Source organism: Pelodiscus sinensis, unplaced genomic scaffold, assembly GCF_049634645.1.
Source record: "Pelodiscus sinensis isolate JC-2024 unplaced genomic scaffold, ASM4963464v1 ctg86, whole genome shotgun sequence".
Classification (NCBI taxonomy): domain Eukaryota; kingdom Metazoa; phylum Chordata; order Testudines; family Trionychidae; genus Pelodiscus; species Pelodiscus sinensis.
This window is the reverse complement of record NW_027465973.1, coordinates 435350-457774: the sequence shown is the minus strand read 5'-3', so window position 1 is coordinate 457774 and position 22425 is coordinate 435350. Positions and strand designations below refer to the sequence as shown.

At 68.1% G+C, this 22425-nt stretch overlaps 1 protein-coding gene across 2 annotated transcripts; it reads left to right on the top strand.

Annotated features, from left to right (window-relative positions):
• The first annotated feature begins 267 nt into the window (after window positions 1-267).
• Window positions 268-19630, top strand: PPP1R12C (protein phosphatase 1 regulatory subunit 12C). 2 transcript variants are annotated; one of them, XM_075917471.1, is made up of 23 exons: window positions 268-549; window positions 2741-2871; window positions 3731-3849; window positions 3962-4121; window positions 5645-5789; window positions 5978-6052; window positions 6351-6439; window positions 8267-8409; window positions 8587-8672; window positions 10847-11029; window positions 11332-11454; window positions 12002-12084; window positions 12566-12676; window positions 12972-13062; window positions 13378-13509; window positions 13797-13887; window positions 14349-14476; window positions 14669-14721; window positions 15289-15400; window positions 15949-16053; window positions 16876-16926; window positions 17128-17178; window positions 17539-19630. In XM_075917471.1, exons 1-23 carry the CDS (start codon window positions 283-285, stop codon window positions 17623-17625), a joined length of 2616 nt encoding a protein of 871 aa, XP_075773586.1. In that variant the 5' UTR covers window positions 268-282; the 3' UTR covers window positions 17626-19630. The 2 variants fall into 2 exon arrangements, with proteins under 2 accessions (XP_075773586.1, XP_075773587.1); XM_075917472.1 differs by lacking the exon at window positions 11332-11454.
• Window positions 19631-22425: the final 2795 nt, after the last annotated feature.

Here is a 22425-nt window from a genome sequence, read left to right as displayed (position 1 = left end):
ATGGAAGGGGGCGGGGCTAGGCACGGAAGCCGGCGGGGCGGAGCCGAATACGGAAGCCGGCGGGGGGCGGGGCTAGTTACGGAAGCCGGCGGGGGCGGGGCTAAGTACGGAAGCCGGCGGGGCGGAGCCGAATACGGAAGCCGGCGGGGGGCGGGGCTAGGCACGGAAGCCGGCGGGGCGGAGCCGAATACGGAAGCCGGCGGGGGGCGGGGCTAGGCACGGAAGCCGGCGGGGGCGGGGCCGAGTACGGAAGCCGGCGGGGCGGGGCGGCCCGCCGGGAAGATGGCGGCGGACGGGGGCGCGGCGGCGGCGGCCCGCGAGCGGCGGCGCGAGCAGCTCCGGCAGTGGGAGGCGGCCCCGGCCCCGCCCTGCCCCCCGCGGCCGCCGCGCGCCCGGGCCGTGCGCTTCGAGCGCGCCGCCGAGTTCCTGGCCGCCTGCGCGGGGGGGGAGCTGGGCGAGGCGCGCGCCATGCTGCGGGGGGGGCCCGGGGGGGCCGCGCCCGGCCTGGTCAACGGCACCAACGCGGACGGGATCAGCGCCCTGCACCAGGTGCGGCCGGGGGGGGGCGGGGCCGGGGGTTCGGGGGGGGGGCGGGGCCGGGGGGGATGCGACTTGGCCCCGCCCCACAGGCAGGTGAGTCCTGGCTCCAGTGGCCCCGCCCCCATCCGCCGCGGGAGCCCCCCCCCCCCCCCGGGCCCGCTGGCTCCTCGGAAGCCCCGCCCGGAGGGGGGGGGGTCTGCAGCTTGTGGGGCGCCCCCAGGCCTGGCACACGGGGGGGGCTGCCCTGTGACCGACCCCCCCCCCCCCGGCCCCTGTTCGTTCCTGTCCCGCTTGTGCCAGGCTGGGTAATGGGGGGGGGGGGCTGCCCCTGGCCCAGACTCTCCTCCTGCCCCCTGGCAGCCCCCAGCTCTGCCGATGCCCCTTCCCCCAGCCTGCCTATCCGCCCCCACCCACAGCCCCTGCCAGCCCGGCCCCACGCTGCCCCCGATCCTGCCAGTGCCCCTCGTTCCCGACCTGCTGCCCCACCCCACCGTGAGCCTGGGGGGCTCTGGACAAGCGACCCATTGGCAGGGCCTGTAGAACAGGGGGTGGGTTGTGTCCATTCACCGATATCCTGGGCCTGTCCCGTCCCACCTCCCCCCCCCCCCCCGCCCCCCAAGCCCTCATGATCCAGCCAAGCTCGTCTCGTCTCTCCCCCGCCCGGTCTGGGAGGTTATTTAAGGCTCCAGCCCTTTTCTGGGTTTCTCATCAGAGAAGCTGCCTCCCCCCCGCCCCAACTTTCCATGACTTCATTCCCCTGACGGCCTTGGCTTCCTTCCCTGGACCCCAGCCTCCCTCCGCCTCCTGCTCCTCCCCTCGTGGCCGGCAACTGACCGCCTCTGCCTCGGAGCGGGCCGGGGGGCCGGTCCCCCCACAGGGAGCCCCCCGCCTGTTGCAAAGCCCCCTGGGCATAGTTGGAGGAGAACTGGGGGGGACTGTTAGCTGAGAGGGGCAGGCATGGATTATGGGGTACTACCCAGCCTGCCCCCAAGTGGTTACACACCCCAGGGTGTGTGACTTCTGGGCTGAGGGCCCCTGAGAGTGATTTTGGGGTCTCCCACGGCAGTGATTTTTGGGGACTCCCCATGGAAGAGGGGTGCCTCACCTCTTAGTCATGGGATGCCTCATAGCTTTCCATCCCATGGCATTTTGGGGGGCCATGGCGCTTGAGGGGTCCCCATGGCCCCTCCTTTTGTGCCCCCACCCCCAGATCCCTGATCTTCCATTGAGGCAGCTTTTTCCAGCACCCGGTTTGCCAAGGAAAGGGCCGCGGTTGAATTGAAGGCGTTTCCAGATCCTCAGGGCTGCTCGATACCCCATGGGGGCTTAGGGGATGAGTCGGGGGATGGGGGTGAGCCCCAGCTCAGCAGGGCAGTGATTGGCCAGAGCCCCACGGCGATTCCAGCCCCACAGAACTGAGGGCCCTTGGTGCTGCGTCCACTTTCAGTCCCTGTGCTTGGCATCTGCCCCTGCTCCTGACCCCTTCCACCTGCTGCCCTGCTCTCCCCCGGCGCCCCTCGAATCCCCCTGCCCCTTGCGTGGCTGCATGCAGCAGTTGCACCTGTAAGCCTGGCCCAGGGCCAGTGGGGAGCAGGGATCCCCCAGTTCCTCAGCTCACGGGGGCCAGTCACTGCGTGTATCTCCCCTAGGCCAGGCTCAGGGACCCCCAGTGCTCAGCCAGGAATGGCGCAGCACAGACCCCACTGGGGATCGGGGTGGGAGTTTGGTCCTCAGTGCTCTGAGGAGCCTACGGGTCGAGACTGGGGCTCGGGACGAGGGCAGGGTTAGGGTAGGGCTGTGGGTCGGGAGTGAGGGGCACCAGCAGGGCTGGGGTGAGGCCCCTGCTGCTCCTGTTCTGGACCTGGGCTCCTGCCCCCCACTCCGACCCGCAGTCCTGGCCCAGGTTGGTGAGAGCCAGCCGAACCCGCCCCCCTCAATCTATTTCTAGCTGGGCTTTGGGAGCTGGTGCTGATGCAGGATCCCACGTTCCCCCCCTCGTGTCCCAGAGGCTGCAGGGCCCAGTGAACCTGGCCTGGCCCAGGGCTGCTCTGGCCCCAGGCCAGACAGATGGCTGAGAGGGATCAGCTACCGGGAAGGGTGCCTGGGTTCTGCCCCAGCTGTGGGAGAGGAGTGGTGCCTTGTGGGTAGAGCCAGGGGCTGGATCTGCTCAGGCTCTGACCTGCCCTGCTGGCTCCCCCAGGCCTGCATTGACGAGAACCTGGAGGTGGTGCAGTTCCTGGTGGAGAATGGAGCCAACGTGAACCAAGCCGATAATGAGGGCTGGACGCCCCTGCACGTCGCCGCCTCCTGCGGCTACAAAGAGATCGCCCAGTGAGTGGGGCGGGGTATCCCGCCCTTCTCTGCCCCACGGGCCCCTCTGCCCCGGTATCCTGCCTCCTCCGTGCCCCACGGGCCCATCTGCCCCGGCATCCTGCCTCCTCCGTGCCCCACGGGCCCATCTGCCCCGGCATCCTGCCTCCTCCCTGCCCCATAGGCCCATCTACTCCAGTATGCTGCCCCAGTCAGACCCCTCCTATATTCACACTGGGCTGGAGCAGGGGGTATGGCTGTGTGGGTCCGTGCCCCTGGTCCTGGCGTGCAGGAGGGATCCCGCCCCAGCTGGGCCCAGCGCAAGGCACATCTCCCGGAGGGCAGGCTGTGGGGTGCCAGGTGTAAGTAGCAGGCCCCCCGGTGCTCTCCTCTGCCGCCCGCCTGCACAGCCAGCCCTGTCGACTCGTCACTGGGATCCTGGCTGCCCGCTGCCCCCAATCCCCCCCCGCCCCGTAATCCCTGTCCGGTGCGCTAATCCCTGGTCATGGGCCATGTAATCCCCTCTCCCGGCTGTAGAGACCTGATCTCACCCCTCCGCCAGCTCCGATCCCCCCCCTCCCTGCAACCATCGCCCCCCCCTAACACATCAGTGTCCGGTTTCTTCCCGCAAGGGGGGCAGGAGCCGCCTCCTTGCTTGCTCCTCGAGGGGCTCCTGGGGGAGGGAGCTGGTGTCCTGCTGCCGTGGGCAGGGCGGGGCTCCTCACAGACCCAGCGCAGCCCAGGCCCCTGAAATCCTTGTGCAGGGCACAGCAGGCGATGAGGAGGGAGGGGGCAGCCTTGGCCCCGCCCCTTCTGCCTTGGCCCCGCCCCTTCCCGGAGCATGGGTCCCCCCATTGCGACGCTCTTGCCCCCTCCCCAGGTACCTGCTGGCCCACGGTGCCCACGTGGCGGCGGTGAACAGCGACGGCGACGTTCCCCTCGACATCGCCGAGGACGACGGGATGGAGGCCCTGCTGCGGGAGGAGATCGCCAAGCGAGGTGGGGGCAGGGGCGGGAGGGGGCGTGGCCGCTCCAGGAGGCGGAGCCAGGGCGGAGCCCCGGGCGCCTGGCCCCGCCCTGACCTCACCCCTCCCCCGGCCTGTCCCCGCAGGCGTGGACGTGGCGGCCGCCAAGCGGGAGGAGGAGGAGCTGATGCTGCAGGACACGCGCCAGTGGCTGAACGCCGGGCGCATCGAGGACACGCGGCACCCCCAGACCGGGGCCAGCGCCCTGCACGTGGCCGCCGCGAAGGGCTACATCGAGGTCATGAGGTGAGGGGCCCCTCCCCACTCCCTGCCCCCCTGCGCCAGCCCGGCCCTGCCCTGGGGCCGGGTAGGATCCGGCGCCCCCCAGCGAGGACGGGCCGTGTTCGCCAGCCCCTTGCTGGGCTCCCTGCTGCGCGTTCCCTTCTGGCCCTCGGGCGTTGCTGGCAAACCGGCTGGTGGGGTTCTGCTCCTGCCGGCTCCCGCCCCCACTGGGCTGCTCTGGGGCAGCTGCCTGCCTCCCAGAGGCTGCCGAGTCCTACCCGCCCAGCCCCCGAGGGTTGAGCTGCCCCTCCCTGTCTGACCAGCTTGGCGGGTCAGAGGGGCACCGAGTCATTGCCTTGGGATTCGCAGACACCACCACCCCCCCCCCGCTTCCAGGACGTGTTCATAGCCTGCCCAGCCCCCTTTCCCTGAGCAGCATGTGGGGCTACACCCTGGGGAGACCCCCGTACCCCACCCTCGGGCAGTGCGTGATATGAGTGGCCCGTGCGTTCAGCTGGGGAAACCGAGGCACAAGATGGGGAAGTGGCTTGGCCAAGATTAGGAGGGTAAGAAAGCTGGAGACTCTGCTCCAAGTCCCCCCCTGCTCTAACCAGTAGACCCCACTTCCCTCCCTGAGCTGAGAAGAGAACCCCTTGTCCCCCCCCACTACTGCTCTAACCACTAGACCCCACTCCCTGAGCTGAGAAGAGACCACCCCCCCCCGCTACGGCTCTAACCACTAGACCCCACTCCCTGAGCTGAGAAGAGACCACCCCCCCCGCTACGGCTCTAACCACTAGACCCCACTCCCTGAGCTGAGAAGAGACCACCCCCCCCGCTACGGCTCTAACCACTAGACCCCACTCCCTGAGCTGAGAAGAGACCACCCCCCCCCCCCGCTACGGCTCTAACCACTAGACCCCACTCCCTGAGCTGAGAAGAGACCACCCCCCCCCCCGCTACGGCTCTAACCACTAGACCCCACTCCCTGAGCTGAGAAGAGACCACCCCCCCCCCCGCTACGGCTCTAACCACTAGACCCCACTCCCTGAGCTGAGAAGAGAACCCCTCTGCCCCCCGCTACTGCTCTAACCACTAGACCCCACTCCCTGAGCTGAGAAGAGACCCCCCCTGCCCCCCCCCGCTACTGCTCTAACCACTAGACCCCACTCCCTGAGCTGAGAAGAGACCACCCCCCCCGCTACGGCTCTAACCACTAGACCCCACTCCCCGAGCTGAGAAGAGACCCCCCCTGCCCCCCCCGCTACGGCTCTAACCACTAGACCCCACTCCCTGAGCTGAGAAGAGACCACCCCTCCCCCCCGCTACGGCTCTAACCACTAGACCCCACTCCCCGAGCTGAGAAGAGACTCCCCCCACCCCCCCGCTACTGCTCTAACCACTAGACCCCACTCCCCGAGCTGAGAAGAGACTCCCCCCACCCCCCCGCTACTGCTCTAACCACTCGACCCCACTCCCTGAGCTGAGGTGAGAACCCAGCAGCCCTCACTTTGTTGTGCTTCCCCCCCCTCCCCCCCCCGGCGCAGACTGCTCCTGCAGGCCGGCTACAACCCCAACGTGCGGGACAAGGACGGCTGGACCCCCCTGCACGCGGCAGCCCACTGGGGGGTGGAGGAAGCCTGCCGCCTGCTGGTGGAACATCTGTGCGACATGGACACTCTCAACAACGTGGTGAGGAGCTGGGGTCCCGGCCGGGGGCGGGGCTGTGGGGAAGGGAGGTGGGGGGAGCAAGATCCACTGATCCCAGCAGCCCCGGCGGCTTTGGGGAGAGGGGGAGGAGGCCTGGGAGGGTGGAGCTGCTGGGGAGGGAGGTGTGGGGCAGGGCACGTGGAGCCTGGTGACCCCTGGCTCCCCATCAGGGCCAGCGGCCGTGCGACCTGGCGGACGAGGACACGCTCAGCCTGCTGGAGGAGCTGCAGAAGAAGCAGGAGGATGTGAGTTCATCTCCCCCCCCCCCCCCCCAGTGTTCTCCCCCCCCTCCACACCGGGGCAGCACCCACATTGCAGCTTGGCAAGAAAGGGTTAATCCCAGGCAGGGATGCTCAGCTCCCGGGGCTGAGAGGAGCCCCTGACTCCCGGTCCTCCCAGCGAGGGAGGGTCATAATGGAGGCCCCCCCCCACTGGCCACCCGGCCCTAAGCCCACCAGTGTCCCCCGGCCTGGCGGGGAGCTCGGGGGGAGCTCACAGGGGCCCTGGGAAGGCCGTGACCGAGCCACCCCCGTCCCTCCCCAGCTGCGCAGCAAGAAGGAAGCTCACCTGAAGCAGGCGGTGATAGACACCAGCATCGAGCAGCAGCCGGTGTACAGCGCCAAGCACAGGCGGTGAGTGCGCAAGCCTGCGCTTCGGGAGTGGGGGGCGCTGGCAGGGCTGGGGGGCAGGGTGGGATAATAGGGGGGCTGTGATTGGAGAGTTGGGGGGCGCTGGCAGGGCTGGGGGGCAGGGTGGGATAATAGGGGGGCTGTGATTGGAGAGTTGGGGGCACCGGCAGGGCTGGGGGGCAGGGTGGGATAATAGGGGGGCTGTGGTGGAGTGGGGGGCGCTGGCAGGGCTGGGGGGCAGGGTGGGATAACAGGGGGGCTGTGGTGGAGTGGGGGGCGCTGGCAGGGCTGGGGGGCAGGGTGGGATAACAGGGGGGCTGTGGTGGAGTGGGGGGCGCTGCAGGGCGGGATAACGGCGGGGGGGTCTTCGGGGTGGGAGTGAGGGGCACCAGGAGGGCTGTGGGGGCTACGATTAGGGAGTGGGAGGCGCCGTCAGGGCTGGGGGAGCAGGGAGGGTATAATGGGGATGCAGGTGGGGAGTGAGAGGCGCTGGGAGGGCAGGGCGAGATAACGTGGGGGGGGTTGGAGTATGTGTGAGGGGCGCCAGCAGGGCAGAAGGGGCAGGGCAGGATAACGGGAGGGGGCCTCAGCGTGGGAGTGAGGGGTGCCAGCAGGGCTGGGGGGCTGCGGTTGGGGAGTGAGGGGGGCCAGCAGGGTGGGGGGGGTAGGGCAGGATAACGGGGGGGGGCTGCGGTTGGGGAGTGAGGGGCGCCAGCAGGGTGGTGGGGGCAGGGCAGGATAACAGGGGGGGGCTGCGGTTGGGGAGTGAGGGGCGCCAGCAGGGTGGTGGGGGCAGGGCAGGATAACGGGGGGGCTGCGGTTGGGGAGTGAGGGGGGCCAGCAGGGTGGCGGGAGCAGGGCAGGATAACGGGGGGGGCTGCGGTTGGGGAGTGAGGGGGGCCAGCAGGGTGGCGGGAGCAGGGCAGGATAACGGGGGGGGCTGCGGTTGGGGAGTGAGGGGGGCCAGCAGGGTGGCGGGGGCAGGGCAGGATAACGGGGGGGGCTGCGGTTGGGGAGTGAGGGGGGCCAGCAGGGTGGCGGGGGCAGGGCAGGATAACGGGGGGGGCTGCGGTTGGGGAGTGAGGGGCGCCAGCAGGGTGGTGGGGGCAGGGCAGGATAACAGGGGGGGGCTGCGGTTGGGGAGTGAGGGGGGCCAGCAGGGTGGCGGGAGCAGGGCAGGATAACGGGGGGGGCTGCGGTTGGGGAGTGAGGGGGGCCAGCAGGGTGGCGGGGGCAGGGCAGGATAACGGGGGGGGCTGCGGTTGGGGAGTGAGGGGGGCCAGCAGGGTGGCGGGGGCAGGGCAGGATAACGGGGGGGGCTGCGGTTGGGGAGTGAGGGGCGCCAGCAGGGTGGTGGGGGCAGGGCAGGATAACAGGGGGGGGCTGCGGTTGGGGAGTGAGGGGGGCCAGCAGGGTGGCGGGAGCAGGGCAGGATAACGGGGGGGGCTGCGGTTGGGGAGTGAGGGGGGCCAGCAGGGTGGCGGGGGCAGGGCAGGATAACGGGGGGGGCTGCGGTTGGGGAGTGAGGGGGGCCAGCAGGGTGGCGGGAGCAGGGCAGGATAACGGGGGGGGCTGCGGTTGGGGAGTGAGGGGGGCCAGCAGGGTGGCGGGGGCAGGGCAGGATAACGGGGGGGGCTGCGGTTGGGGAGTGAGGGGGGCCAGCAGGGTGGCGGGGGCAGGGCAGGATAACGGGGGGGGGGGGGGCTGCGGTTGGGGAGTGAGGGGCGCCAGCCCTGTAGGAGTCTGGGGCTCGCTTTGAGCACCGTCAGGGCTGTGGGGGGGGTGGCCCCATTGCCTGGGGGAGCCTAACAGGCCCCCACTGCCCCCCAGGAGCTCCGTGTGCCGCATGAGCAGCCGGGAGAAGATCTCGGTGCAGGACCAGTCCAAGGAGCGCAAGACTCTGGGCCCCATCGTGCCTGGGGACGAGGAGAGCAGCTCCGCCTCCGAGGGGGAGGGGCCAGAGAAACCCACTGGTAGGTGGGGCTAGCAAGTTGGCGGAGGGGGTGGGGCAAGCACCATGGGGAGGACCTGGGAGGGGGGTGCTGGGCTGGGTAGGTCCGTCAGGGCGGGGGGGCTGAGCAGGGGGGTGCCAGGCTGGGGGGGAGGTGCCAGGCACCCACATCACCCCGGCTCCTTCGTGCTCCCCACAGAGGCCGGGAAACCCTCCCCCCAGGAGAGCAGTGGCCTGAACGGGGTCGCCCTGCCCCCCGTCTCTCCCACGCCCACAGGGCCCAAGGTGAGTCCCCCCCAGCGCCCGGTCAGAGGGGTCGCCGGCCCCCTCCTCCTCCTCCCCCCAGGGCTGGATTGTGGGGCCTGAGCAGTGCTGGTGTTTCCTTGGGGGGCGTGGCATAGGGCTGTGGGGGCGTGGCTTCATGGGCGGGGGCGGGGGCATGGAAAGGGATGTGGTCAGGTGACTGCTACCCCACAAATGCCTCCCCCCATTACAGCCAGGCCTTGGCCATAGTGATACCATGGGAGGGGGGCTGGGAGCCAGGCCAATGCACCCCCTGTGGAGACTCCCCTCCCCCCAGCACGCTGGCACCGCCCGGGTTCTCCCTTCCCCCAAAGGGCCGGCTCTTGCACCAACATCTGCTTATTACACCCGAGGGGGCGGGGCTGCCTGGAGTGGGCGGAGCATGGAAGGAAGCTCAAACCTCCTCCCCCCCTTCTTACCACTGGTGGGGAGGGACTGAACCTGACCAGCCAGGAACGGGGTTGGGGCCCCCCGACCCTCCATCTCTGCTCAAACCCCCCTACCCTAAGCATGAGCTAGGGGCCTGGCCCCACCCCTCTCTGTTCTGGCCCCGCCCCTCCAAGCTGGCCACCTCTGGACTCTGTTTGTTCTATCTCTGCCCTACTTTCCCCCTCTCGCCTGCACCCCATATTTGTCCTGCTGCTGCTCGGATCCCCCTGCCTCCCCCCTCGACACGCCCTCAGCCCCAGCTGGCCTGCCCCCCCTCCCCCCCTGCCCGCCCCGGACCCCCTGGGGCCTTCCTTGTGGCGCCAGAGCTTACGCAAGACGGGCATCGTCCTGGTCCCCCAGGGGGGCGAAAAAGCCACAGTGAGCGCCTCCTTCTCTCCCCCCCCCCCGCCTCCCCCCCAGCAGGAGAGGCTCTGTGCCCTGCCCCTCGGGCGAGGCCTTTCCGAGGGCCTGCGGCCTGGCTCTCACCACTACGTGCTGCCCCGAGGATCTTGGGGCAGGATCGACTGGTTGCAGGGGGTCTAGCGCGTCCAAGCTGGGGCAGCAGGACTCCTGGGTCAGGAAGCCGTGAGCCCCAGCCCCCCAGGCTACCTGGCTCGCCATGCTGCTGTCCCTGCTTCGTGAGATATCGGGGTTCACTCCCCCCTCCCCCGTGTCTCTAGCCTGGGATCCCGCCCCAGCTGCGAGCGATCTCGGCTCTCCTGTGGGCGCCGCCTCGGCTGGATCCGTCCCCAGGGCACGGCTGCTTCCCGCCGGGAGTTTGCTGTTCTGATTCGTCCCCTGGGGTCGATGCAGGCTCTGATCCTGCTCCCGTGGCCCCGGGGAGGCTCGCGGGTGTCCCGGGGAGGGGGTGGAGGGGTCCCTGCTGGCCGTTCGACCCCCGCACACCTGACGTCAGCAGCGATGCGGAGACTAGGTGGGCGGGGGGAGCCCTTCGCTGATGTCATGCTCCTTTGGCTGGGGAGGGCGCAGGCCTCAATCTGTCCCAAGGGCAGGGACTGGCTGGCGAGGGGGAGAGGGAGGGAACGGGGCAGGGGGAAGCCCATGAGGCAGCCTGTCCTGGGTGTGCAAGGGGGGGTTCCCCTTCTGTGGGGGATTAGGTTGCCCGCCCTCCCCCCTTCTCACCCTGGTTAATTTCTAGCTCACTCCCCTTGTGTTTGAACTAGACTAGAGACCCCGCGTTTAACCCTGTCCCCGTAGAATTGGGGGGGAGCAGACTGGGAAGAGGATTCCTGCTTCCCCCGCCCCCTCCCCCGTTGTGGTGGGGGGCAGGTGGGGAAAAGGCTCCCCCAGCTCCTTCACCCTGCTTCTACCCGTAGCCTAGCACACAAGGCGATCGAAGGCCGGGGGCGCTGGCGGCGAAGGGTTCATTAATGACCCCCCCCTTCCCAGTTTTGTGACATGAAGATGGCAATGTGGGGGAAGGGGGTGGCGCATGTTGGTTCCTATGGGGGATGGGGTGTGGGGTCCGTGTTGGATGGGGGGGATCAGCGGGTGTGGGGCAAATGGGGGGGTCGGGAGGCAGGGAGGAGGGGGGGTGCATGGGGCAGGCCATACCCACTGGCTTAGCACGTCCGCTGCCTTTCGATCCCCTTCCGCGACCCCCCTCCCCCCGAGGTTCAGCTCCCTGCGCCCGTCCTGACTCCACCCCCTTCTCCACCCCCCCACCTCCCCTCCCCATTTTTCTCGTCCGCCCTCCCCCCACACAGTTCTCCGGAGGCCCCAGCCGCCCTGCCGCGCCGGAGGATTCGGCAGCGCCCGCCTGGAGGGCGGGGCTACGGAAGACAGGCAGCTTTGGGGTGCTGCCGGACGCCCGGCTGGACGAGGAACCCCTCAAGGAGGCTGGGATCAGGCGCTCGGCCTCCAGCCCCAGGCTGGACACGGAGGAGAAGGTGAGAGCCGGCTGGGGAGGGGGAGAAACGCCAGCGGGGGCAGCCCTGGAGCCGTGGGGCGGCCCCGACACTAAGTGCCACAGCAGAGAGGATCCTGGGAGAACGGGGCTCCCCATAATACAAAGCGTGGGAGGGCAGGTGTTCTTTTCCCACAATGCAAAGCGTGGGAGGGCAGGTGTTCTTTTCCCACAATGCAAAGCGTGGGAGGGCAGGTGTTCTTTTCCCACAATGCAAAGCGTGCTCTTGCTCCTGTCTGTCTGTCTGTCTGTCCCACTAACTCTCCCGCTTTCCCTCCCCCTCAGCCACAGGACATCTGGGAAATCCTTCAGAAGTGGAACAGGACTCTGATTGGCCAGGAGTTAGCCAATAAGAGCATAGCCTCAGAGCTAGCCAGTCGGGAGGAAGGGAGTTCATCAGGTGACCGGGTAGGAGGCTCCGCCCATAGAGGAGTGGCCTTATTCCGTACCCACCTGCTGCTTAGCGTGTGTCAGCTGTGTCCTGATGCATTCTGGGACGTTTTAGGTCTAGTGACGGCTGTTAGGTGCTTAGTTGGAGCTGCCTTTCCTGAGGATCCGGGGGGGCCTGTTGGAAGCTGGGGTCCCCGTCCTGGAGCATCAAGCAGGGATCACATAGGATCCCACTGGATCTCTCAATCCCGATGCCTGTTTTCCCCTTAACTCTGCCCCCCCTCCGGTCTATATCTTGCTCTTTAATTTTCCTGATTCCTGACTCTGTGACCTTAGATGCTCTCCCCTCCCAGAGCTGGGATGGAACCCAGGTGTCCTGGCTTCCAAGCCCAGCTCCCCCTCACCACTAGGCCTTCACCCTTGCTGCGGCAGGGAGTGACACCTGGCTCCAGAGGGTATCCGCTGTGCTCTGGGCAGCGCCCCCTCCTTCCTGGAGCCTGGGCTATCCCTGTACGTCCAGCCTCGGCCAACACATTCACGGCCCCTTTCTCTGTTTGCTCGCTAGAGCAAGGAGCCGCGGCTGGCACGGGTCCCCCCGACACCCACCCGGCGCATCTTCACCCTGCCCGACGCAGAGACACGCCGAGCGTGAGTCCCCCGGGCGCTGGCCTGGCTTGGGGAGGCGGGGCTAGTGGTTAGAGCAGAGGGAGAGCCAGGACTCTTGGGGTCTCCCCAGGCCGTGGTGGGAAGTGGGGTTGAGTGGTTAGAGCAGGCAGTGGAGGGCGGGGAAGTGGGGTTGAGTGGTTAGAGCAGGCAATGGAGGGCAGGGAAGTGGGGTTGAGTGGTTAGAGCAGGCAGCGGAGGGCAGGGAAGTGGGGTTGAGTGGTTAGAGCAGGCAGTGGAGGGCGGGGAAGTGGGGTTGAGTGGTTAGAGCAGGTGAGACTGGGCGCCAGGATGTGGGTTCCATCCCATCTCGGGGAGGGGGGTAGTGATTATGGTCTGGGGGCTGGGAGCCAGGTCTCCGGGGTCTCTCCCAGCTGTGGGGAGGGGAGTGGGGGGCCCCGGGGTGGCAGTGTGTCTGATGGATCAGTCCCTGCTCTCTGACGCCCCCCCTCCATATGCCTTGCAGCGGCAGCTCGGAAGGCGGCCTGCAGATGAAAATCGACGTGGGGCCTGTCCCCAGCCAGCCCCCCACTTCCGCTGGCGGCAGCTCCAGCACAGACCTCCGCGAGCGCCGAAGGTGGGGAGCTGCCCGGGGCCTGCAGGGTCTGGGTCGATGCAGACGGACCTCAGGGTGGGGGGGCACCATGTCTGCTGGGGTAATCCTCTCCTGGGGCCCCCCGTCCTGCCAGCCTGGAGCCTACCCCGGCTGGAGCAGGGCTAGGGCAGGCGGTGCTGCGTGGGAGAGAGCCCATGCTTGGTAACTGTTCCCCACCCCAGAGAGGCCGCATCCCAGCCCCGGGCGAGGGCTCCCCCTATTCCCGGCCCCTGCGCCCCACCCCAGAGAGTCTCACTAACCCGCCTCTCCCAAGCAGATCGTATCAGACCCCCGTGCGGGACGAGGAGTCGGAGTCACAGCGCAAAGCCCGGTCACGTCTTATGAGGCAGTCCCGGCGCTCCACCCAGGTACTTCTGCCGAGGGCATTGGGGGCTAGTGGTTAGAGCAAGGGGCTGGGAGCCAGGACTCCGGAGTTCTCTCTGGGAGGGGAGAGGAGTGGGGGCTAGTGGTTGGAACAGGGGGCTGGGAGCCCTGGACCCTTCATGCCCGTCCCTTCCTCTCGGGGTGTGTTGTGGCCGCAGTGATCTGGCCCACTTCTGGGGGGGTGCTGTGGACTCAGCATTTCCTTTCTGCTCCTGTACCCCCGGGGTGCCAGGCCTCTGGCCATGCCGGGGTCCCGGCTCGCCTCATGCCCCTCTTTGACCCCTCTGCCCCTCTCCCAGGGCGTCACCCTCACAGACCTGAAGGAAGCTGAGAAGACTATTGGCCGATCCGGGGACACCAGGGCGGCGGAGCAGCGAATCGGGGAGGATGAGAGGCGGGACCGAGAAAAGGAGCAACCGCCGGAAGCCACGGTGAGGGCAGGGGCGGAGCCGGGGGCAGTCGACTCCGCCTCCAGCTGCAGCCCTGCTGTTAAGCTGTGGGACTCCCTGCTGCAGTCGGGGCTGGGTTTGGGCTTTGGTGACTTCGGGGGGGTGGAAGCGGAGGGAAGGGGGGGGACACCAGTGTTGATGGGCCCGTGCATCTGACCTTCTGCTTTCTGAGGCTGTTACCCAGGGAGGGGGGTTGTGGGCCTCTGTCCTGCTCTCCTCCCGCCTCCGAGCTTCCCCCACATCCGTGGGTCATTATCCCCCCGCTGTAGGACTCGGCCAGACGCTGCCGACCGGCCCCCTCTGACGGCGCCTCGGTTTATACTGTGAATCCCATCGTGGGCAGCTCTCAGGCAAAGAAAGGTGAGTCTCCTTCAGCCAGCCCCTTGGGCTGCCACTGCCGTCCCCCTTCCCGGCCCGGTGGGGGCCCGGTCAGTACCCAGGCAGCCTCCTCAGTCCGGGGGGGATCTGCCCTCGTGGGCCCAGCCCAACCCCTGGGAACTAGCCCAGGGTTCAGGTTGGCTGCTTCGGGTAGATCCTCCGGCCTGCTGTCTCTGGCGGTGGCCAGCAGAGGGCAGCGCTGCGCCGTGTTCTGCCCCATGTGGGGTGGGGCTGGGTGCCAGGACTCCCGGGGCGGGGAGTGGGGTCTAGTGGTTAGAGCCGGGAGGGGGCTGGGAGGCCCAGTGGCTCGTTCTGCCCTTGGGACCCCTGCTGCCGTCTGGAACTAGCAAAGCGACTGAGGTGGGTACGGCGAGGGGGGGGGCTGTGCCAGGGCCTCCCCTGCCTCCCTGACCGGCTCCCCCCGCCCCCCGTCTGTGCTGCAGGGCCAGAGCCCGAGGGGCCGGGGATGGGCTCCGAGGCGGAGGCCGAGCTGCGGAACCGGCTGGCCGTACGGGACCGGCGGAAAGGCCGGCGGGAGCGGCGCTCCACGGGCATGGTGCCAAACGCCGAGGTGAGCGGCGGGGACCCACAGGCGGCCTCCCGGGGGGTAATAACGGGGGGGGGGGAGGAGGGTTCCGGGGGAGGGGCTGGGACACTCGGCAGAGGGGGAGCTGGGGTTTCGTGTCGGGAGCTACGGGGGGGCTGGGGGGCCGGGGGGCCGGTATCGCTTGTCCCATGGACTCCTGCCCCTTGGCCTCTCTAGGGCGACGAGAGCGAGGAGCCGGAGCAGCTGAACGACACGAGCCCGGGATCCAGGTACCTGCTGCCCAGGGGCTCGGGGAGGTGGGCACCCACCTGGACTCAGCATGGCCCCGGGGAGACGCTCCTCCCCCAGCAGGCAGGGCTGGTCCTAGGGCCTGTGGAGGCCTAGCAAGCGCTGGGCTGCAGGGGCGGGGGCCTAGCAGGGAGTGCTGGGTTGTGGGGCAGGCGGGGGCCCAGCAGGGAGCAGGGTGGGGGCCCTGCAGGGGGCGCTGGGCTGCGGGAGGCCCTGCAGGGGCCCGGGTGGGTGGGTGGGGGCCTAGCAGGGAGTGCTGGGTTGTGGGGCAGGCGGGGGCCCAGCAGGGGCCTCTGGACTGCAGGGAGCAGGGTGGGGGCCCAGCAGGGGGCGCTGTGCTGTGGGGAGCCCTGGGCGGGGGGGGGGGGGGGGGGCGCTGTAACACAGCTGTGTCAAACTAGAGGCTGGTGCCAGCCCACCCCAGAGGTGGCTGCATCTTGGTGCCGGGTGAGGAGCCGGGCGTGCTAGGAGGGGGGCAGTACCCTCCCCGCCCCCTCCCTTCCCCCGTGTTTGCAGTAACGGGACTGTCTGTCTGTCTGTCTCCCCAGTGTGTCCAACCACCTGAACAGTCTCCTGCCCAACCGGACGGGGGCCTGCGGCTGCAGCCGGCTCAGCAGCGGAGGCAGCCCTGGCGCTGGGGAGGAGCATGACTACAAAAAGGTGGGGCAGGCATCCAGGAGCTGAACTCCACCCCCTTGGCGTGGGGAGGGGAGTAGAGTCTAGTGGTTAGAGCCGGGGGCAGGGCGGTGGGGAGCCGGGACTCCTGGATCTGGGGGAAGAGTAGAGTCTAGTGGTTAGAGCTGGGGGTGGCTGGGAGGGGAGCGGGGCAGGGGGTGAGAGCGAGGGGGATGGAGCCAGGGCCCCTGGGAGGGAGGGCTAGTGGTTAGAGCCGGGGGGTGGCTGGGAGGGGAGCGGGGGAGGGGGTGAGAGCGTGGGGGATGGAGCCAGGACCCCTGGGAGGGAGGGCTAGTGGTTAGAGCCGGGGGGTGGCTGGGAGGGGAGCGGGGCAGGGGGTGAGAGCGAGGGGGATGGAGCCAGGGCCCCTGGGAGGGAGGGCTAGTGGTTAGAGCCGGGGGGTGGCTGGGAGGGGAGCGGGGGAGGGGGTGAGAGCGTGGGGGATGGAGCCAGGGCCCCTGGGAGGGAGGGCTAGTGGTTAGAGCCGGGGCGGCCGGAGCCAGGACTCAGCTCTGTGCCCCGCCGGCCCCCAGCTCCATGACGATCTCCGGGCGGAGAACGAGCAGCTGAGGGAGCAGCTGCAGGAGACGCAGCTGAGGCTGACGCAGACCAAGCTGGAGCTGGAGCGCGTGACCCAGGTGAGAGGGACTGGGCTGGGGTAACACGGTTCCCCCCCCCCCCAAAGGATTGTGGGACAGCAGGAGGGTGGAGGCATGGTGCCCCAGGGCATTGTGGGGGATGGGAGAATTCCAGGCAGTGGGGGAGCGTCCCTGTGGGAGGGACACACTGCCCAGCGAGGGGGGGGGGGGGGGGAACACACTGGAGGGGGAGGGTGACACTGCCCAGCGAGGGGGGGGAGACACACTGCAGGGGGCAGGGGGAGGGTGACACTGCCCAGTGAGGGAGGGGGGAGGGACACTGCGGGGGGGGGAGGGGGAGGGCACACTGCCCAGCGAGGGGGGGGGAGAGACACACTGCAGGGGGGGAGGGTGACACTGCCCAGTGAGGGGGGGGAGGGGCACATTGCCCTGCCGGGGGGGGGGGGGGGGAGGGACACTGCCCAGCGAGGTGGGGGGGAGGGACACACTGCCCAGCCAGTCAGGGCCAGGTGGATCCTCAGTAGAGCAGACACTGGGCCTGGCTGCTCGGGGGCAGGGGCCTGTCCCGTCCAGAGGGCACCGGCTCCCACCCGGCCCAGGGGGCAGGGAATGGGGCAGGGGCCTGTCCCGTCCAGAGGGCACCGGCTCCCACCCGGCCCAGGGGGCAGGGAATGGGGCAGGGGCCTGTCCCGTCCAGAGGGCACCGGCTCCCACCCGGCCCAGGGGGCAGGGAATGGGGCAGGGGCCTGTCCCGTCCAGAGGGCACCAGCTCCCACCCGGCCCAGGGGGCAGGGAATGGGGCAGGGGCCTGTCCCGGTCGGGGGGTGCCAGCTCCCATCCTTGGCTTTGTGTTCTTGGCAGCGTCAGGAGCGGTTTGCCGAGCGCCCGGCACGGCTGGAGCTGGAGAGATTTGTGAGTACCCGGCCTGCAGAAGGGGGACCCCCCCCCCCGGCACCGTCCCCCTCCCCCTCCTCCTCCCAACTGGGGTCCTCGCTCTGTTCTGGGGAGAAGACCCTCTCGGGGCCTGGGGGCGGGAGCTGCCCTGTCCCCTCCTCCCCCCCAGCTGGCTGGGGATGTGGCGTCTCCTCTCAGGCCTCTCTCTCTGGTTCCCAGGAGCGCCGGGCCTTGGAGCGGAAGGCGGCCGAGCTGGAGGAGGAGCTGAAGGTAATGAGCGCAGCACCCAGCAGGATGGGCCCCTGTGGGCAGGGAGCAGGCAGGATACCGGGCCAGATGGGCCTGTGTGACTGGTCCAGGGTGGGGAGGGGAGGGAGAAGGCAGGATACCAGGGCAGATGGGCCCGTGTGACTGGTCCAGGGCGGGGAAGGGAGGGAGCAGGCAGGATACCAGGCCAGATGGGCCTGTGTGGCTGATCTGGGGGGGAGAGGGGGGAGAAGGGAGCATGCACAATACTGGGCCAGATGACCCTGTGCGGCTGGTCCAGGGCGGGGGAGGAGAGCAGGCGGGATACCAGGCCAGATGGGCCCCTGGAGCTGATTGCGTGCTAACCACCATCCTCTCCCCCAGGCGCTCTCAGACCTGAAGGCCGATAACCAGCGCCTGAAAGACGAGAACGCAGCTTTGATCCGGGTCATCAGCAAACTCTCCAAGTGACGCCCCCTGCCCAGGGCTGGGAGTGGCCCCCGCTTTCCGGGCCAGCCCCTTCCAGCTGCAGGGAGCCCCCCACACTCCAGACCAGCCCCCCCAACCCAAGCACCCTGGCAGGGGGTATATGGACCAGAACCAGCCCCAACAGGAGCACCCCCCCGTGCCTCCCAACGCAGGGACCTTGCTGATGTCCCCCCCAAATCTTTCCATGCGGGGAGGGGTGTCTAATCCCCTGATGGTCGGACCAGCCCCCCTCTCGCCCCCCAAACCCTGCCTCTGGGGCAAAAGCCAGTCCCCGCCCTTGGGACAAATATTTATTATTTGTGTCTCTTGACGTTCTTCCCGCTACTTGTTCAGTGATGCTGGTTCCCAGGAGGGTTTCCACTAGGCCCCCCCCTCCACCCACACACAGTCCTGGCCTTTGAGGGGTGTGGATCCCCCCCCCCCCCAGCCTCCGTTACCCCAGGAATCTCCTGTTAAAAGCCAAAATGCTGCCCTCTCCCACTGCTTGTGGGCCTATTAGTGGGGAGGGCAGGCCCCCTCCCCCCCCGCTCAGGTTAGGGGCACATCTGCCAAGACAGGGGCGACCCCACTTTCAATTCCTTCGGTTACACAAATTCCAGGCCGTGAGCTTCCTGCCTGGCTCTGCTCCGCAGCCCCCCTCTTGATGCCTTGCAGCTGCCTGCCCCATGGGTGCGCCCTTCCCTGCCCCCCCCCCCCCCCCCCAGCAGTGAAAATGCCAGCTGAAAGGGGGGTGCGTACCGCTGCGGTAACAGGAGGCTAAGTCAGTATTCGGGGCTCTGGGCATCAGGGCTGCGAGGGGCCCAGCGAAGTCGGGGGACAAGGAGACCCTGTTAGAACGCTCCCATTGGGCTACCTCCGGTGTGGCTACCTGCTGGGGCAAAAGGGGGCGGGGCCTATCGGTGGTGACTCCTCCCCCATTCCTACCTTGGTATCTTAGGGTTAAAGGGGGCGGGGTTTTCTAGTCCCCTCCCCTGTAGTCTCTGGGCCAAACCATGTGCATCAGGTGTCCGGGGGGGGGGGTCCTAATTGTTCCTCTCAAGGGCTGCTTCCGTTGTGGATTTGGAGCAGCGGCAGGCACCAAATAACCACATGACCAAAGTGTGTGGGGGGGTGCCCCCCAGCTCTCTGCTCCCCTCCCCCCCAACACCCATAGCCTCAAACCAGGACTCCTACTTTGCCAAACTCCCCTCTCCCAGCCTGGGGGAGGGGCCCCCAGGGTTCTAGGGTTCAGGTAAGACAAAGGGCATTGCTGATCTTGCTTCCCCCCAAATGTGTGGGGAGGGGGATGCAGATCTCCGAACCAGGGTGCTGCTTCAGCCCCCCCCAACTTGCTGTGGGAGGGGGGTGGGCTCAGAAGCCAGCCAGCCCTCTCTTCCCCCCCCCCCCCCACCTCCGAACATACCCAAAGGCTTTGGGCAGATCCCAGTGCAAAAAAAGCTTCCTTTAAAAACGGCCGTGAACTGAATGGAGTGGCTTCCCTCTTTGGGGGAGTCGGCGGCCCCCCCTTCTCTGTGCTGGGCCGTGCCTCTCTCTGGAATGGGATGGGGCACCGCAGCTGTCCATGCCACGTAACACACGTCCCCCTCTTCAGAGTCCGCCAAAATTCCCGGGGGACCCCAAAATGTTCCGTGCCATGTAGCTGACTTCTCCCTCAGCCAGAATGCCCCCCGAGATGCTCCATGCCATGCAACTGAGTTCCCCCACAGCAAAAAAAGCCCCCCAAAGTTGGGGGACCCCAATATTACCCTGCAATGGAAGGGTAGCCGCCCCCAGGTGAACATATCTGTATATAAAGGAAAGTATTTTCTCTAGTGCCCCGCGCCCGCGCCCCGAGACAGTGCAATACGGCAGGAGGACTATTTTTCCAAGGAAATTCTCTATATTGTATTTGTTTATTTTAGCAGCGCCGCTGCCGAACTGTAAAGCACAGGGACCGAAGAACAGAAATGAAAACCGAAAAAAAAAAAAAAAAAGAATTTTAACCCCCGCCCTGCTGGCTCCGTTTGTGCCTGGGCCCGTGAGCCGGGGAGGGGGGGTGTGAATAACGGGGGGCCTGGCCCAGCTGTGCCCCTTTAACGACCGCTCTGGGGGGCTGACTCCAGCAGCTGGGGCGAGCCAGCTTCCCTGCAGCCTGGCCTGCGGCCTTGGGATTAAAGCGGGGCCCAGAAGGGCTTTGGGGGCCCCAGTGGAAGCCATGGGGGGAAGGGCTCTGGTCCCCACCGAGTCTTCTGATCCGGCTGCCTGAGCCCTGGCCGTTTCCCCTGCTGTCAGCTGGCCCCGGGCATTGGGGGGGCTGCTCTGGGTGCTCCCCCACGAACCCCTCCTGGTCCGCTGGGGGCCCGGGGAGCCGCCCACAGGCTCTGCAGCTGGGCTCCGAGGTAAGAGCCTTGTGCCGCAGGACTCCCGGCTCTCTGGCCTCAGCTGTGACGTGCCGGCAGGGGCGTTTGGCTGGGGAGGGCTCCCCCTGCATCCGAACCTGGCAGCCCCATCTCCTCGCCCGGGGCTGCGGGGAGAATCCAAGAGTCCCTGCTCCCAGCTCTGGGGCCCGGCGCCGGGCGGGGAGCTGCTCTCCGCCGTGGGAGAAACAGGGCGATTGCTCTCCGGCGCAGAGCACGAGGAATCAGCCGCGTTTTGGGCCCAGCTCGCTGGCTCCCCTCACTTCCCTTGCCCCCTCTCCTGAGCAACGTGGGACCCCCCCCCACATGCCAGGCAGGAGCTGGGGGGGCCCGTGCGTCCGGCTATTGCTGGGTGAGGGCCCCTGTAATCGCCGGGGTCCCTCCCATCCATAGGACAGTGCCCCAAAAGTGCAGCGGATTCAGCCGCTGGCCGGGTTGGCTCTGGCTGGCCCGGTTCGGAGCCTGGCTTCCGGCAAGGTGGTCTCCCGGGCCAGGAGGCACCATGGGATTGCGTCTGAGCTCCGCAGGCCCAGCCTGGGCCCCTGGCGTTTGTCCTGGATGGGTCAGGGTTGGGCCTTTTCCTGCTCCGGCGCCTGCTCGCTCCAGCCGGGTGATTCACCCGGTTCTTTGCTCCTCCCAGCCTGCCAGGCGTCAGGCTGCCCCCCCCCCGCCCGTCCCTCTCCCTGCAGCTGTGTGAACCCCCTGGGCACCAGGCAAAGCACAGAGGGAAACTGAGGCACTGCGCGGTACAGGGTGTGGGTGGGGCAATAAACTTCACAGTGACTTCCCTGCATGCGTCTGCCAAACGGCTGGTCCCACCCCGGCCCCATGGCAAACCTGATTTGGAGTGGGGTCGGGCCCTGCCTTTCCCTGCAAGGAGGAAGAGGCCTTGGAGCAGAGAGAGGTTCCTTCCCTGGAAGGTGTGTACACCGGGTATAAAATCCCTTCTTGGGTAAAAGAAACTCGGCGCCAGGGAGCGCGCTGCCCAGCCCCCCGGCCCCTCCCCCACGCGCCAGGAGCTGTACAAATCCGGCCCTGGAGTGTTTACACGCTCGGCTAAGGCCAGAGCTGGCCAAGCTCTATGGGCGTGTCCCCCCTTGGCACGCCCGGCCGGAGCGAAACCAGAGCTGAAAATAAACCGTCAGTGGTTCCAAGGGGGAGACTGCAGGGAGGGAGGCCAGACGCCAGGCCCTGGCTGGAAAGACGCCCGCGCAGAGGAAGAAGTGGGGCAGAGACACCCCCCCCCCAAGCTGCAGCCTGAATCGTAGAGTTAGATTCCCCCCACCCGGTCCTGGCCCACGACCCGCAGAGGCCCCCACCCGTCCCGGGGGCGCTGTGGGCGGGTGGACTCGCACGGAGCGATCCACCAGCCCCCGCGTCGTCGGCTCGCTTCCTGGCCCGAGCAGCCAGCCCCTGATCTGGGGGCTCCTAGGGCCTCAGCCCCCAAAGCAAAGCCAGGGCTGGCCGCTAGCAAACTCCGGGGGCTTTCGCTAGGGAAAAGGAGCGAGTCCTTGGCCGGTTCACGCCAGCGATGGCAACGTGTCACCTGGGCGGCGGTTCCCAAAGGGGGCAGCTCTGTCTGCTGGGGACGACGCTCCCGCTAAGGTGTCCGGTTGGCGTGCAGAATAAATGTTGTGCTGTACGCCAAGGCAGGTGAGGATGTGCACCACCAGGAGGCCCACACGCTGCTGGCTGGGGGTGGCCCTGCTACGCTGCCCGGCGTCCAGGGAGCCCTGCCCAGAGGGTCTTGGTGTCTGAGAGGCCAAAGTCCTCGCACCCTCGGCTTTTAGTGTCTGCTTCCAGGCCGGGAGGGGCCGAGCCTGCGGGGAGCGACGGCTCACGCTTGCCCGCGCCGAGGCGCCCAGGAGCCAGCGATTCAGAGTCTAAACGTGCAGGGAAAGGCCCAGGGCCCACCTGAACCGGGCCAGGCGCAGGTGAAACCGAGGGGTTCCCAGAAACGAATGGGGCAGTGCTCAGCTGAGATCTAAAGCCTTAGGAAAGGCCGGCCGCTGACAGGCCAGTAGCATTCCCAGGACCCCTAGTTCCCCGCCTACTCGAGCCAGGGAGAGAGCCCAGGCACCCAGCCTTCCTGCTCTAACCACTAGGCCTCACTCTCCCCCAGCCAGGGAGAGAACCCAGGAGTCCTGGCTCCCAGCCCCCCATCTCACCACCAGTCCCCACTCCACTCCGGGAGCCCAGGCGAGAAGCCAGGAGTCCAGGCTCCCTGCCCCACCCTGGGCTGCGTGGGGCGGATGCTGGCGCTCCCTGCTGAGGGTGTTGGTAAAACAGGGCCCAGTCCCCGAGAACAAACACATGCAGGCACCTCGCCCAAGTCAGCTCCACCTGCCTGAGCCTGGGCCCTGCCAAGCCGGGACGTGAACTCCCG